This window comes from Aquarana catesbeiana, linkage group LG01 (genome assembly GCF_042186555.1).
Source record: "Aquarana catesbeiana isolate 2022-GZ linkage group LG01, ASM4218655v1, whole genome shotgun sequence".
NCBI lineage: Eukaryota > Metazoa > Chordata > Amphibia > Anura > Ranidae > Aquarana > Aquarana catesbeiana.
In genome coordinates, this window is record NC_133324.1 from 501,083,455 (window position 1) to 501,099,637 (window position 16,183).

At 40.0% G+C, this 16,183-nt stretch overlaps 1 protein-coding gene across 2 annotated transcripts in view; it reads right to left on the reverse strand.

Moving 5' to 3' along the window:
* Positions 1 to 328: 328 nt before the first annotated feature.
* Positions 329 to 16,183, reverse strand: part of CPAMD8 (C3 and PZP like alpha-2-macroglobulin domain containing 8) — a 424,223-nt gene continuing 408,368 nt past the window's right edge. The window contains exons 42-43 of one of the 2 annotated variants that reach the window (XM_073592930.1): positions 11,383 to 11,551; positions 329 to 3,373 (exon numbers count right to left, since the gene is read on the reverse strand). In XM_073592930.1, coding sequence (XP_073449031.1) covers position 3,373; positions 11,383 to 11,551 — 170 coding nt within the window. In that variant the 3' untranslated portion in view covers positions 329 to 3,372. Of the gene's footprint in view, positions 3,374 to 11,382; positions 11,555 to 16,183 lie in introns of both variants that reach the window. The other variant, XM_073592923.1, reaches the window with a different exon arrangement.

Below are 16,183 nucleotides of genomic sequence, written 5' to 3' on the forward strand. Positions count from 1 at the left end.
TATGGGCACAGAAAAGAGTAATGAAGCCAATTGGAGGTTAACCACTTAGCGACCGCCCTATAGTAGTATTCCTACTACAGGGCGGCTGTTGTGCGCAGGATCACATAAACAGATTGAATGTATGGGGTTTAAGGGCAACAGTGAGGGCCAAATTAGGGCCAATTGAAATACAGGAAAGAAGAAAAAAGACCCAGTTCCTGTCCAGCAACAGCAAAGGTTTTATAACAATAACCAAAGAGAAAACTTGGATCTGAACTCAGAAGTAATTACTAGTCAACTAAACAATGTGAGTCTGATGCAATATACACTCAGATAAAACAAAATGAACAAAAGTTTGTAAACGGTTTATTCTCATTTAAGATGATGCATGAGTGAGACACTGAAGCTTCAATAATCAGATACAAAATCAAACCCATTTCATATACATATCTACTGTGAAAAAGCTTATACAATTCTGCCAGCAACACATTTACTACCATTTAGCAGTATAGCATCTGCTGTTAGGACACGAGAAGCACGTAAGGAAGCAAGAAGCTGCTAGTCACTGGCAAGATTATTCATTCATTTTCAGTGTATATTAGAAATTGAAAATAAAAAAAATTACCATAAGGTATGTTAATGCCATTTCTCTTGCCCAAACCCAAGGTCTTAAGACATTCCCCAAATCAGTACAATACACTGACTTTCACATACAACTTTGGCAAGAAAGAATTATGTTTAGCAATGTATATACAGGTATTAGGAACGACAGTAAATTATATATAATTTAATCATACTATATTATACATTAAGTTATGTGTTGGGGTTGAAGCACTGAAGTGTAATCAACAGTCACATGATATAATGGCATGGTTATGGTATGCTGATTTGGGACTAATTGTGCAATGCTTTTTTATTTTAAAGAAACATGTTCCTAAGACACTCTCTCTAGGTCTCTCTTTTCAATGACAAAAGGCTTTAATCAATAAATATGTATGTAGAACTACTAGCATACTTGTTTGTGGAACAGTCTCATTTAAAAAAAAAAAGTGTATTTAATGATTTTTGGCACAAACATAAGATTCTTGTTTAATTAAGTAATGTAACCTGTAACCTCTTTGACTACAGTGGGCTACACATACACTTCTTTCATATGCAGGTACTTAGTGTAGTTCACCTTCAATAAATACATTCTATTATTGAATGGGTTGTGTTATCAAATGAGTGACAACTGCATGCATCCTAATGGCTCCAAAGCAGGAAAGGGGAAATCTCTGCCAGGAAATGTGTGTTAACAAGGTAATGGCATGGTCCCTGTCATTCAGGGTCATGATCTAAATTGTCAAAATTTGCCATGTAGACAGCAGATAATGGTAATTAGCAGACCTAAGTTGTAAAAAAAAGGGTGGTTTAACTGCATAATGTTATGCACTGGTCATACAGTAGTAATGTTCTGGACTCTAAGAATGTTATTTTTTTACCTATGCTGTCTTATACACATATTTTTATATTTAAATTAGGCTGAAAGTGCTACCTCCTCTTAAGACATTGAGATAAAATCTTGGAAGTATCTAGGACAAGGTAAAGTAGATGCATCAATAACACAAATGCGTCTTGCTTTGCTTCTATTTGCCAGTGCAAATAAACTGAAACAGTAACTGTTCATACAAATTACACATAAAACTGGAGAAAAGATTATAAATATCCTCTCGGATGTCAACTTCATAACTTACATCAAGGAATTTACATCCCAACAAAACAGTTCAACCACAAACATCCAGTACTTTTGAGACTCAAGTCAGTTGTTCAGTACTTGTCTGTCAAACACCTGTATAAATTTCCCATACTTCAAGATGTGAATAGTTCATAATGTATATAGTTTAATTAAATGTTTTGATAATTCATAATAAACAAAGCAGTTTAGCCCTATTTTTTATACCTGGTGTTTTGTACTGTAATTATTGTATTTAAAAGTTGTTTGAGAATTGACAAAGGTTTGGAGAGCTTTGATCACAATCAGAGATGGATTACAATAGGTACAGTAAGGTTTGTAGGCTGAAGCCTGTAGCTTTTGGCGTTTCAAACCATTGCCACTCAAAATCAGTAGTTTTATAATGGAAAGTAATGTATCGTATAACTTCGTAATCTTTCATTAGCATTGGAATACCTACAATTTTAGTTTTAACTGGTGACCATATACAATTAGCTTACACATTGGGATCCCAAAGCCTGCATAGTGCCCAGGGCATAAGCTCTAAATTGATATAGGAAGTTTTGTATTTTAATGAATCAGAATCTGACCCTCTATACAAGAAATGACTGGAAATTCTAACATTTGGCAGAAGGGCTTGTGTATCCGAAGGTATTTGAGCTGGTGTTAGCTGCTCATCCTAAATGTATTAGCTTAAACAAAAGAGAAATGTTCCTCCTATGGATGCTGCCAAAATTTCTTATGCAACATTCCATATGTACTTTAAAATGGCTCATGGTTACTTCACCCATGTATGTGCTGTAACTATGCTTTTTGTGACTGCTTCCACGTTCTTAGGAAAAACAGTTAAATAAAGAATTTACAAAAAAAAAAATAAAAAAATAAAAGTTCTAAAGTTTCTTGCAGAAAAGAAATATACTTTTCCCGCAATGGTACTAGGTTGGCTGCAGGATTAATGATAACTATTGCTACTTTGTTGGGTTTGGCGACATTTGGTTATGTACACAAATTTGAACTGCAGGGCTTTGTTAGCAAGTGATGCCTTTTACTTCAATTCTGGCACATACAACTTACAGGTTGACTTTAATAAAATAAAATGTACGTTCTAAGGAAAAATGTGTCCAAAATAGAAAAAGTTAAACAATGTTAAAATCTAATGAAACCTATGATAAAAAGGAACTGCGTCAGGTAAAACTGGATCAAAGGACAGGATAAAAGCTTTCCTAGATGTGGCATATTTTTTGCCTTTAACGCTTCAAATAAGGTTGTTGTCCTGGAGAGGAAATTCAGCTGGAACACTAGAAACCTTAAACAGCAAGCTACAAAGCTGTTTGTAAAGTCTGATAAGGGAACATGTTGATGGGTTTAAAAGAGAAATCTGCCTTTACCTCAGCAGATAAAAGGAGGTTTCTTGTTGTCGAAATTTTAGGAAAAGCTTAGAAATTATTTGTTCAGAAAAAAAAGATTTTCTACATCTGATACATCTGTATCTTCTATGAAAATTCCACATTGAAAACACAAAAAGAAAAACCAAGCTGGTTAAATGGAAGTAAAATAATATAAAAGATAGATGTTAGGTAAGTGTCTATAACCAGCTAGGTTCATTTTCTGTAGTATCCAGTAGAATGCAATCTGTCCAAGTTCATCTTGTGCTGTAGTCTGTATTTTCATACATTTCATTTTCTATTTAAAAAGAAAAAAAAACAGTCACGTTATGAATGGCGATGTGCTTATTATTTGCAATATTGTCTGCACAGTTTTAGCCTATGTAAAGTCCCTAAAACCACAAAGCTTTGAATTAGACTGTGGCTTGTAGTCCCAAACTGTACCCTAACACAATGGCTGGAAAATTAAGATTGTTGCACTTAGCATAATTTTTTTTCGGTGAATCTATTGAGGGACACAAGAATTCAGAACAGTCAGGTTATACTGCCACCTACAAAATGTTGGGACAGTGAAGAAAACTTCTCCTCTACCCAGCAAGTCTCAGTTTTTTGGGAAAGCAATGCACAGGGCAAGCAAAAAATACATAGGGGTAGACTCCATGGACTCCAAGAAAAAGATTTTGCAGCAAGGGCAAAAAAAAAGAGGAATTTTGACTTTACCTGTAAATTCCATGTCTTGGAGTACAGCACAGGGGACAGAAAAAGTATTCATAGACCCTGGGTTTTAGGCTTGCATCTTCAGGTGATTGGACACTGGCAAGCTTTTGAGCACACACCGACTGCGTGCTTTCACCATGACCTTATCCCACCCTGTAAATCATCACTTTTGTAGCAAGAAATTTAGAGTAACGAATGAAAGTAAGGGGTGGCCTGTGTCCTATACTATTCTCCAAGATATGGAATTTATTGATAAGTAAAAACTCCTCTTATCTTAATTGTACAGTTCAGGAACAACTAGGCAAACAGAACTGTGCCAACAGTTCTGACAACAACAAGGGTCAACAGGTCCAATTTCAGAATGCCACTGCAAGAACCTTGGGGCTGAAAGATTGGACATCCACTTGGTAGAACTTTGAAAAAGTATGAACATATCACCAGGTGGTGGCTTTACAGAGCTGGGCTACAGAGGCCTGATGCTGATTTGCCAAGGAAACTTAACTGATCTGGTGGAATGGGCATGTAAAAGCCCAGGAGGAGATTGGTCATTGACAGTGTAAGCTCTGAATTTCTTATCCAGCCCACGATGGTGGAGGGTGTCCCTTGCAAGATCCTAAGGACAGGACAAAGAGGAAATCCGTTTGTCTGATTGAAAGCTGTAATTTTGAGACAGACTCTAATAACTTTGATTACGTCCAGGCGATAATTAGAGATTTCCTTTGGGTTCCTTGGAGCAGGGCATAAGGATGGTAGGACTATGTTCTCACTGAAGAGGAAGACAGCTAAGGATGGTAATAAAGCATAGTAAGAAAGGATGATCTTGGGTGTAAGACAACCTTGTATTTGTGAAGTATGAACAGCTCATTACAGTAGAGAGTCGCCAACTCAAACACACTTCTGACAGCAACCTAAAAAGCTACTTTGCAGGAGAGGTCATCTGAAATAATATCCCTGATGGGCTCAAAGGGTGGATTCTGTAGAGCAGAGAAAACCAAGCTGGAATTACAAGGAAACACAAGGTGCTGCAGTAGGAGCTTAATGCGAGATACACCTTGATCAGAAGTTTTTCCAAGGGAGATTGAAGCCAGAGGTCTTTGAAAGAGAATCTGTTCCTTTCAGAATGCCTAGTCCTGGTCAAAACGTGATTGTAGGAAGGCCAGAAAGTGAGTCACAGAGTAATCTCTGGGATTGAAGTGCCTGTGTTCACACCAGGCAAAGAAGGATTTCCATGTATAATTAGTAGATCTTGGAAGAGACTTTTCTTGCTTTTAGCAAAGTAGGAATAACAGATTCGAGACCTCTCTATCTTTAAAAACCATGCTGGTAAATCCATGGGATCTTCAACTGTGAAAGTAAAACATTCCCTCCTGTGACATCTTTTATGAATTGATCAAGTGCCTCTCCATACAAACGTCTTCCTTGACTTTTGTGAGGCTCTTTTTACAAGTACTGTAGCTTCAGCTTTAAACTAGAAGAGTCTGCACATGTGAAAGGAGATTAGGGCTATTTTGGAAATTTGCCTCGCGACTAGGGCATCCACACAAAACAGAGCAGAGGGTTTTTGCTGTATTTTCTCTGTTTAAGCATGATCTTGAAAAGCAGGGTCCTAGATGAAGTTTGGCATAATGAATTTGCAGCAAGCACTGGTTGCAGGGCTGGGCCTGCGTAAAGCATCTCAAACTTTCTATCTGCAGAATCTTTGAAAGAAGCAGCAAATTCAATGGGTACAATGAGTTGTTTGTTTAAGAGTGAGACAGCAGGATCAACCACAGGTAAGACCATTTTTTTGTGAACTCTTTTTCAACTGGACAGAGTTTGGTAAACATTTTGGGAGGAGTGAAAATCCTTTCTGGAGTGATCCAGTCATCATAGATTGCACATTCTATCTGTCCATGAACAGGGAATATCTTTAAAGATTTTGCAGGTTTCTTTTTACACAAAGGGGCATGGCAAGAGGGAGAATCAAGCTATACAATGCTGAAGCTATAGCAGGTAAACTTTTCCAAGCATGTTGCATGCAGCTCCCTTTGCAATATACCGGCAATCTGTGGAAGGAAGATCTTCCGTAGCTTCTCTAATACTGTCTAAAAAAAGAAATAACCGTGCTAAATATAAGTGAAACACGTGAAGCAATCTCAAAGACTTCCGTGAGGAAGTACATATATAAATACAAAAATGTTGAAAAATATTAAAAATTAAATTATGAAAAGTACATGGGTCAACACATGTATGTATGAATCAAACATGAGTGTCCATATGTAATATTTGCGAATAAAAATAAGTGTCCATATATAGTAACAGAAAATAAAAATGTGAAGTAACGATCTGAAAACAGTCCAAGAAAGACCCCTTGGGTGAATCCAACCAGAGTCAATGGTGTAAAAAATATGAGTGACAACCCATACAGTATCCGCAAATACCCAATAATTGCGCTTACCGCAAGGCAAGCGTACACCAGCCTGTATCACGTCTTGGTGTGGAGAATCCAGATGGTGCTCTTAGACTGTATACATCGTAGCTGAAAGGATGTAATGAGGACACCAAACTTCCATCTCATGGACATGTAAATAAAAGGAAACCGGCCATAGTGTAATACTGCCAAACTAATTAAAGTTTAGAAAAGGTAGAAAACTTACACTAGTGCATAAAGATACAGCAGGAAAAAAAAGGGAACTTAGAGTGAACACTAGCAAACTCAGTAGTGAAGATGAGACCCCACACTCCGTGCAAATATTGCGCTTACCACAAGGCAAGCCCAACAGCTTGTGTTCAGTATTGGTTAACCACACCACACTACGTGATCCACCACCAGGCAAATAATGCGCTTACCGCAAGGCAAGCTAACCACAGCTTATGTTCAATAGCAGTATGAGAGATCCATTCGCGTTCTGGACTGCTTGCGGCAGGAACCGGGGGATACAGCAGAGACTCCAAAATGACATCTCACAAGCATGTAAATAAAAAGGATTTGGCCATAGTGTAACACTGATAAAAACGATTTAATAGATAAAGGTAGAAAACTCACATGAGTATGTAAAAATACAGTAAACAGCCGGCCGGCATAGCGAACACCCGTCCACACTGAAAATGGCGATGACGTCAGAGCGTCAACCTCCTGACGTACGTTTCACCACAAATGGCGTCATCTGGGTTCCCCAGACGACGCCATTTGTGGTGAAACGTACGTCGGGAGGTTGACGCTCTGACGTCATCATATGGGTTGTCACTCATATTTTTTACACCATTGACTCTGGTTGGATTCACCCAAGGGGTCTTTCTTGGACTGTTTTCGGATCATTACTTCACATTTTTATTTTCTGTTACTATATATGGACACTTATTTTTATTCGCAAAAATTACATATGGACACTCATGTTTGATTCATACATACATGTGTTGACCCATGTACTTTCATTAATTTAATTTTTAATATTTTTCAACATTTTTGTATTTATATATGTACTTCCGCACGGAAGTCTTTGAGATTGCTTCACGTGTTTCACTTATATTTAGCGCGGTTATTTCTTTTTTTAGTTATTTTAGTGCACATCTCACTGTTTAACTGCTGCTTTTTGGGGGGATATTTTCTATAGGTAGCGCAGTATTTTTTTGTTTGTGTTTTCTCTAATACTGTCCCAATGTCCTTTTTATTTTCTTCTGTGTCTGCCTCATCTAGGGCAGACATATTGGGATATGGCTAAGGTAGAGAAACTGGCGTAAGAGAAGAGGTGTGGCATTTTTGAGCCCTATGCAAAGATGGCTGTATTGAAGCCATTATTTGTCCAAGAAATTGTGAAAAAGGTGCAGAAAATTCTGCTTTTGTCAGGTAAGCCTCTTGTTGTGTTCCTGCAATAGCGCTAAAATTGGATGCAGAAACAGGTGGTAGACCTGGCTCCTGCTATGTTGTAGTCTGAGACTGACTGCTGTCTGGGCCTTTAGTGAATATTTGCCTGTGCTTTTGAAATAACTCCTTTTTCACCTAGTCTCTGTGCCATAGTTAAATGTGTATGGGGTATTCAAGCAGTAGGATAAGGAATATAGGGTAAGCGTGTCCAGAAGTAGAATGCAGCAACTTGGATGTAGACCATGCTGCAGTGAAAGGAAGCGCCTCACTACTATATTAAGGGATCTAGGCCTGACTAAGGAATTCTGCAGGACTTGCCTAACCTAGATCCAGGACATAGTTCTAAGAATTATCTGACCCTCCTGGACCACTGAAGCATTTACAGTTATGAAACAAGGGGCAAGAACCTTAGCAACACTACTAAGAACATTCACCTGGTTAGGGACAGAACCGAAGAAAGGATCTGGAAGAACTTCCTGAAGAAGATGTGGATCAGCCACAGAAGGAAGACATATTTACAGGTGATCAAGTCCGCTGAAGGTCTCCAGACATACTCTATCCCCAACAGGGGCTACCTGTACTTGGATCTCAGCGTGTTCTGCTGGCTGATAGTCTAGGGGAGTACAGAGCCCTCTAGTGATGGATTTATTCTGCCATGCAAGAGATGAAAAGCACCCATGTGTGCAAACCTGTCCCTTTGGTGTGCAGAGCCCCAGATAAGGAGGGCCAGAGGGCAATGCATTGTGTCTAAGAAAGACAGTGCGGCTGAGGGTAGCACTACCAGCATTATGCAGTGTAGGTACCAGGCAACTTGTCCTGTTTCAGGGAGAACTCCCAAACCTTCCCAAAGATGGAGGTTCTGCAACACTTAACTGATGCCCAAAGGCCAGGTCAGCAATCAGACTTACAGTGGGACCTCCCCTGATGAACCAGAGACCATCTGTGCTGAGGAACCTCCCAGAACATCCTGGCAAGTGGCATTCCATTTGGGGTTGGGTGGGGGGAACCTAGCTACAACCTAGAAGACCGATAGGTCAGGCCAGGGACCCCTTGGTCTATAGACACCATCTGGATGTACTGCCTAAGATCAGGTGCCCAGGAATAGAGGGGGAGGCTGAAATGAATCAAAGAGAGAATAATATGTTAGGAGGTTATTCCCTCAACAACCTACAAAGCCCTAAAGGGGAAGAAGGAGGAATTTTCCTGACAGTAAATGCAGGATCCAATCACCCAAAGGGTGTACATTTCTTTACCGAAAGTTTGAGCTGAACAGCATCGCCTGCTGGTGATCTATAGTTACCAATGCTAGACACCTGTGAGGCCCTGTCTGGTAAAAGTAAAGTAAAATGGGGTTCTGACTGCAAGGGTCTAAAAAGCTGAGGAAAGCGCTAGGGTGGACATAACGTCCAATCTTTTGAGAAATAGAAGATGCCTCTGAAGGACACTGAGGGGTTGGGCCCTTGCTAAGGAAGGTAGCAACAGGAACTGGTCCCAGTCGACCTTGTAGTGCAGGGGGTACCTCTGGAGAAGGGGAAATTAGAGATACAACAGTATCTGACATTAAAAAAATTGAGATATAAAAGAAGGGAGTGTAATTTGGTGTAGGGTACAACTCCCAAAAGTCAAGTTACCATTAGAACAACAACAAAAGGTCCTGAGGTGTGGGAAGCCAAGGAAGACATACTGCTGTGTGCAGTAGCACAAGAAAAATGGTGAAAGACAGCTGAAATAGATGCCAGAAACAAGGGGTTACCTTGTGGGCTAAAAGGGGTGACCTGAGCACCCAAATGGCAACTACCCATGAACCTGTCGGATGTATAAACAGCCTCCCCACTTGTAGAACAAGGGGCACCGCTTCATGCAGAAGGCTTATCAGAGAGGTTAGTTTACCTCTGGCTTTGAGCCCTATGGGAGTTGGGCTCTGAGGACTTTTGGGTACCTGCTGCCAAAATAGATAAAAGGGGAAGGGTGGAATTCCTCCAGCCCTCCTATGACCACCTGTGGCATAAAAGAAAGGTAAGGCAAAGAGGTCAGATTGAACACCACACCCAAATTATTTCTAGAGCATAAAGTAGGGAAGGGGGGGGGTAATAAAACCCGGGACTTTAATGGTGATAGGAATAGAGAGAATATGAAAACACAGTTACACAATCAATAAAATTATTTATTTTATTACAAAGGTAAAAACATGAGGAAATTAAACCATCCATATCATGAATTGTATGTTCCATTGGAAAGCACATATACAGACACTACCACTCAACATGTTTCGCTTTTTGATACTTCTTCAGGAGATTTGGGTGGAACGTATAAATATGCTGGACTGCATAAAACCATATAAAAGACTTGATTGGAATCTAAAAATGTACGTCCCATATAAGTTCAGAGTGTCCCGCCTAGAGGTTTGTTTTCATGTGATCGCAGGAGGAAATGAATTTTAACACACATATTCTTCACACCAATATTGAAAGTCCTGCTAATTAGTAATTAAATCCAGAGAGATGGGAGAGATGTTAACTTTCCCAATCGCAAGAAGCCTCTGACGAGATTGGGAGAGTTAACATCTCTCCCATCTCTCTGCATACATTTGAACCTTTAAACCTAGATCCTTCCAGTTACCTGCACATCTAAACAGTGTTATTCAGATTCAAGTGTGTCCAGCTGCATATGTTTTCTCCATATTTTAGCTGGACATTCTCTACATGTATTTTCCATGCTGGATTTGATTACTAACTAGCAAGACTTTAATATTGATTCAATCCTTTCAATATTGATGTGAGGAATATGTGTGTTGAAATTCATTTCCTCCTGCGATCACATGAAAGCAAACCTCTAGGCGGGACACTCTGAACTTATATGGGACGTACATTTTTCCATTCCAATCAAGTCTTTTATATGGTTTTATGCAGTCCAGCATATTTATACATTCCACCTAAATGAAGAAGCATCAAAAAGCGAAATGTTGAGTGGTAGTGTCTGTATATGTGCTTTCCAATGCAACATACAATTAATGATATGGATGGTTTAATTTCCTGTTTTTTACCTTTGTAATAAAATAATTAATTTTATTGATTGTGTATCTGTGTTTTCATATTCTCTCTATTCCTAACACCGTTAAAGTCCCGGGGTTTGTTACCCCCCCCCCTTCCCTACTTTATGCACCTGTGGCATAGTTTATAACTGTGTCAAGAGCAGGGCTGAAGAGATGACATCCCATCTATTCATTCTGACATGATTTGATAGATCAAAGTTACTGAAAACATAGGATGGAGGGCCACACCAATCAATTCAAACTGGGATTTAAGTAGGGACTTTAACTGTCAGTGATTTCCAAAAAAAAGGGAGCACACCTTCAACCGATTTAGTGGTATTCCTGTTAAGGCGGATCATTGGTTTGTCCCAAGGGGAACAGAGCATAGATTTACAAACTCTTCCAAGTTCCTCAACACTCTTAGTAGGGGCCAAACAGTAGTGTTGCTATGATTGAGAATGCAAAATGGAAAAAAAATGTACTGGAAAATTGTTCGTGATCAGTGGCTGCAACTGCTAATCAGTGTATTCTGACTGGGTAGAGGGGTTATATGGGGGCTGGCTTACAGTCTGTTTGCCAATGTCCCAAACTCCTTTAGGTGGCAGTATAATCCCATTGTTTTTTGTGTTACCTTAATGAACGATATAGAAAGAGAGCTTAAATTAATCAAAGCAACTGCAATGCAGTTAAAGCAAAAAGCAGTCCTAAAAATTACCATTCTGTGGTGGTTGAGAATGTATCTGCTGTGTCCTTGGCTATATTTGCCACTGTTGTGAGATGCACTGCAATTTCAAGACCATCTTCATTCTCAGAGCCATAAGGATCTGTCTCATACTCATAAGAGTAATAGGAATCCTCTGATTGATGAACAGGTATCTCTTCTTCTGCTGGGAAAAAATATTAGGAGAAATTAGCATTATTACATATGGTTGCATTTAAACCTTTAACAAATGTTACAAAGTAAAACTAATCTGTATCCCTCAAAAGACAAGTCCAAGTAGTATTTTATGTGGGCTGAATCAGCACTTGGTGTCTTATAGGTCTTGGATACTTCAATTGCCCATTTTCTGAAAAAACACTGGTGGGAGGTGGTTTTTAGGGATGGTCTAGATCAGGGGTCTCAAACTGGCGGCCCTCCAGCTGTTGCAAAACTACAAGTCCCATCATGCCTCTGCCTGTGGGAGTCATGCTTGTAATGGCCAGCCTTGCAATGTCTCATGGAACTTGTAGTTTCCCTACAGCTGGAGGGCAGCCAGTTTGAGACCCCTGGTCTAGATGTTCGAATCGAACACAAGTTCAACTCGAACATCAGGTGTTCATTTTCGTTCGCAAGCGAACCCGAACATGTGGGGCGTTCACGGCAAATTTGGGCGCCGTGGAGCGCCCCATAATGCACGGTGAGATCGCCGTGCATTGACGGCTGCTGAATGCCCAAAGCAGGCACCTGACCTGCATGCTTTGGCCAATCACAGCATGATCTGCTGTGAGAGCCATGATTGGCCAAAGGCAAGGTGCCTTTGGCCAATCATGGCTCAGGGGGCTAAGTCCACGCCCCATTCTATATAAGGCTGCTTACACGGCGGGCGAATGTAGTGTGATACGTGGAGGAGATTGAGAGAACTTGAGGCAGGTTAGTTAATGGCGTGCAGGCAGTTTAATATATTATTTATATATATATATATATATATATATATATATATATAGATAGATAGATAGATAGAGAGAGAGAGAGAGAGAGATATCTCTCTCTATATATAGATATATATCTATATATACATATACAGTCAGGTCAGGTTTAATTTGAGGGTATTTACATCCAAATCAGGTGAACGGTGTAGGAATTGCAACAGTTTGTATATGTGCCTTCCACTTTTTAAGGGACCAAAAGTAATGGGACAGATTAACAATCATCCATCAAACTTTCACTTTTTAATACTTGGTTGCAAATGCTTTGCAGTCAATTACAGCCTGAAGTCTGGAACGCATAGACATCACCAGACACTGGGTTTCATCCCTGGTGATGCTCTGCCAGGCCTCTACTGCAACTGTCTTCAGTTCCTGCTTGTTCTTGGGACAATTTCCCTTCAGTTTTGTCTTCAGCAGTGAAAATGCATGCTCAATCAGATTCAGGTCAGGTGATTGACTTGGCCATTGCATAACATTCCACTTCTTTCCCTTAAAAAACTCTTTGGTTGCTTTCACAGTATGCTTCGGATCATTGTCCATCTGCACTGTGAAACGCCGTCCAATGAGTTCTTAAGCATTTTGCTGAACATGAGCAGATAATATTGCCCGAAACACTTCAGAATTCATCCTACTGCTTTTGTCAGCAGTCACATCATCAATAAATACAAGAGAACCAGTTCTATTGGCAGCCATACATGCCCATGCCATGACATTACCACCACCATGCTTCACTGATGAGGTGGTATGCTTTGGATCATGAGCAGTTGCTTTCCTTCTCCATACTCTTCTCTTACCATCACTCTGGTACAAGTTGATCTTGGTCTCATCTGTCCATTGGATGTTGTTCCAGAACTGTGAAGGCTTTTTTAGATGTTGTTTGGCAAACTCTAATCTGGCCTTCCTGTTTTTGAGGCTCACCAATGGTTTACCAATCTTGTGGTGAACCCTGTATTTACTCTGGTGAAGTCTTCTCTTGATTGTTGACTTTGACACACATACACCTACCTCCTGGAGAGTGTTCTTGATCTGGCCAACTGTTGTGAAAGGTGTTTTCTTCACCAGGGAAAGAATTCTTCGGTCATCCACCACAGTTGTTTTCCGTGGTCTTCCGGGTCTTTTGGTGTTGCTGAGCTCACCAGTGCCTTCTTTCTTTTTAAGGATTTTCCAAACAGTTGATTTGGCCACACTTAATGTTTTTGCTACCTCTCTGATGGGTTTGTTTTGTTTTTTCACCCTAATGATGGCTTGCTTCACTGATAGTGACAGCTCTTTGGATCTCATATTGAGAGTTGACAGCAACAGATTCCAAATGCAAATAGCACACTTGAAATGAACTCTGGACCTGTTATCTGCTCCTTGTAAATGGGATAATGAGGAAATAACAGACACCTGGCCATGGAACAGCTGAGTAGCCAACTGTCCCATTACTTTTGGTCCCTCAAAAAGTGGGAGGCACATATACAAACTGTTGTAATTCCTACATTGTTCACCTGATTTGGATGTAAATACCCTCAAATTAAAGCTGAAAGTCTGCAGTTAAAGCAGACATGTTGTTCGTTTCATTTCAAATTCATTGTGGTGGTGTATAGAGCCAAAAAGATTAGAATTGTGTCGATGTCCCAACAATTATGGACCTGACTGTATATATATATATATATATATATATATATATATACATACACACACAGTGTAGTCAGACTATATATACAGTGCAGGCAGTGTATATATATATATATATATATATATATATATATATATATATATATATATATATATATATATATATATATATATATATATATATATATATATATATACACACCATCATGTAGTATATACAGTATCTCACAAAAGTGGGTACACCCCTCACATTTTTGTAAATATTTTATTATATCTTTTCATGTGACAACACTGAAGAAATTACACTTTGCAACAATATAAAGTAGTGAGTGTACAGCTTGTATAACAGTGTAAATTTGCTGTCCCTTCAAAATAACTCAACACACAGCTATTAATGTCTAAACCGCTGGCAACAACAGTGAGTACACCCCTAAGTGAAAATGTCCAAATTGGGCCCAAAGTGTCAATATTTTGTGTGGCCACCATTATTTTCCAGCACTGCCTTAACCCTCTTGGGCATGGAGTTCACCAGAGCGTCACAAATTGCCACTGGAGTCCTCTTCCACTCCTCCATGACGACATCACAGAGCTGGTGGATGTTAGAGACCTTGCGCTCTTCCACCTTCCGATTGAGGATTCCCCACAGATGCTCAATAGGGTTTAGGTCTGGAGACATGCTTGGCCAGTCCATTACCTTTACCCTCAGCTTCTTTAGCAAAGCAGTGGTCATCTTGGAGGTGTGTTTCCTCAATGAACTGTAGCTCACCAGTGCCGGCAGCACTCATGCAGCCCCAGACCATGACACTCCCACCACCATGCTTGACTGTAGGCAGGACACACTTGTCTTTTTACTCCTCACCTGGTTGCCGCCACACAGGCTTGACACCATCTGAACCAAATAAGTTTATCTTGGTCTCATCAGACCACAGCACATGGTTCCAGTAATCCATGTCCTTAGTCTGCTTGTCATCAGCAAACTGTTTGTGGGCTTTCTTGCGCATCATCTTCAGAAGAGGCTTCCTTCTGGGACAACAGCCATGCAGACCACTTGGACGCAGTGTGCAGCGTTTGGTCTGAGCACTGACAGGCTGACCCCCCCACCCCTTCAATCTCTGCAGCAATGCTGGCAGCTGAAATGCTGGCAGCACTCATACATCTATTCCCCAAAGACAACCTCTGAGCATATGCACCTTAACTTCTTTGGTCGACCATGGCAAGGCCTATTCTGAGTGGAACCTCTCCTGTTAAACCGCTTGGACATGTAGCATACATGTGTATGTCCCCATACACTTTATGGCAATAACTTGCATATAAGCTTTTAAAATTAGCACTTTGGATTTTTCATATTTGTGTCCCATAGACTTTAATAGGGTTCGCATGCTGGTTCAAACTTTTTGCCTGTTTAGATGTTCTGGTGCGAACCGAACCGGGGGGTGTTCAGCTCATCCCTAGTGGTTTTGTGGAAATTTCTAGATGGCTACTGTTCACCTTTAAAGTATCTTAAGCCAAACCTTTTTCAGTTCTGGATAGGGTAAGTAAGGGTGAAAAACTCATCACATTTTTTGTCAGCTGTTACACATTGGGGGATATTCCTTCATATCCTGTTTTAGAGACACAACAGGAAGTGGGAGAAAGTTTCTCCAACATTAGGAAAATTCTCTCTGAGACAGTTATCACTTCAACAAGTGTCCTCATTGGAAGATTTCCCCTTTTTTCCTATATCAGTGACAACTCAAAAGCATGGATTTTACTTCACTTTCAGTCCTAGTGACAATGGTCGCTAAGAGAGGTGGTGAATCTCCACAGTGGGGACACAGACAGAAAAAATTAACATCAAGAAGAACATACTCAAAGAGGTGCTGGAAACTTGCACATTTAGTCAGATAAAGGAAAACTTCAAGCAAGCTCAATAGATTTGGTGAGGCGGTAGCAAAGCTTCCCTCAATGAGCACCGAACAGTATCTCAAACTAGAATGAGTCTTTTTCTATCTTAGAAAAGTCTAAGGTAATTATATGCCAACAGATAAAATTAATATAAAAACAGCCAATGAGTTTTGGGAGCAACTCAACTCCCCCTTCATCAGGGCAAAACTCTGAAATGAGGGATTGATGCTCAGCAACTATTGATAAAAAATTGAGACCTTCGGATCAACCACCACTGGCAAAGAATATAACATTAAACATTTTGTCACATGCACGACGAGGTATAT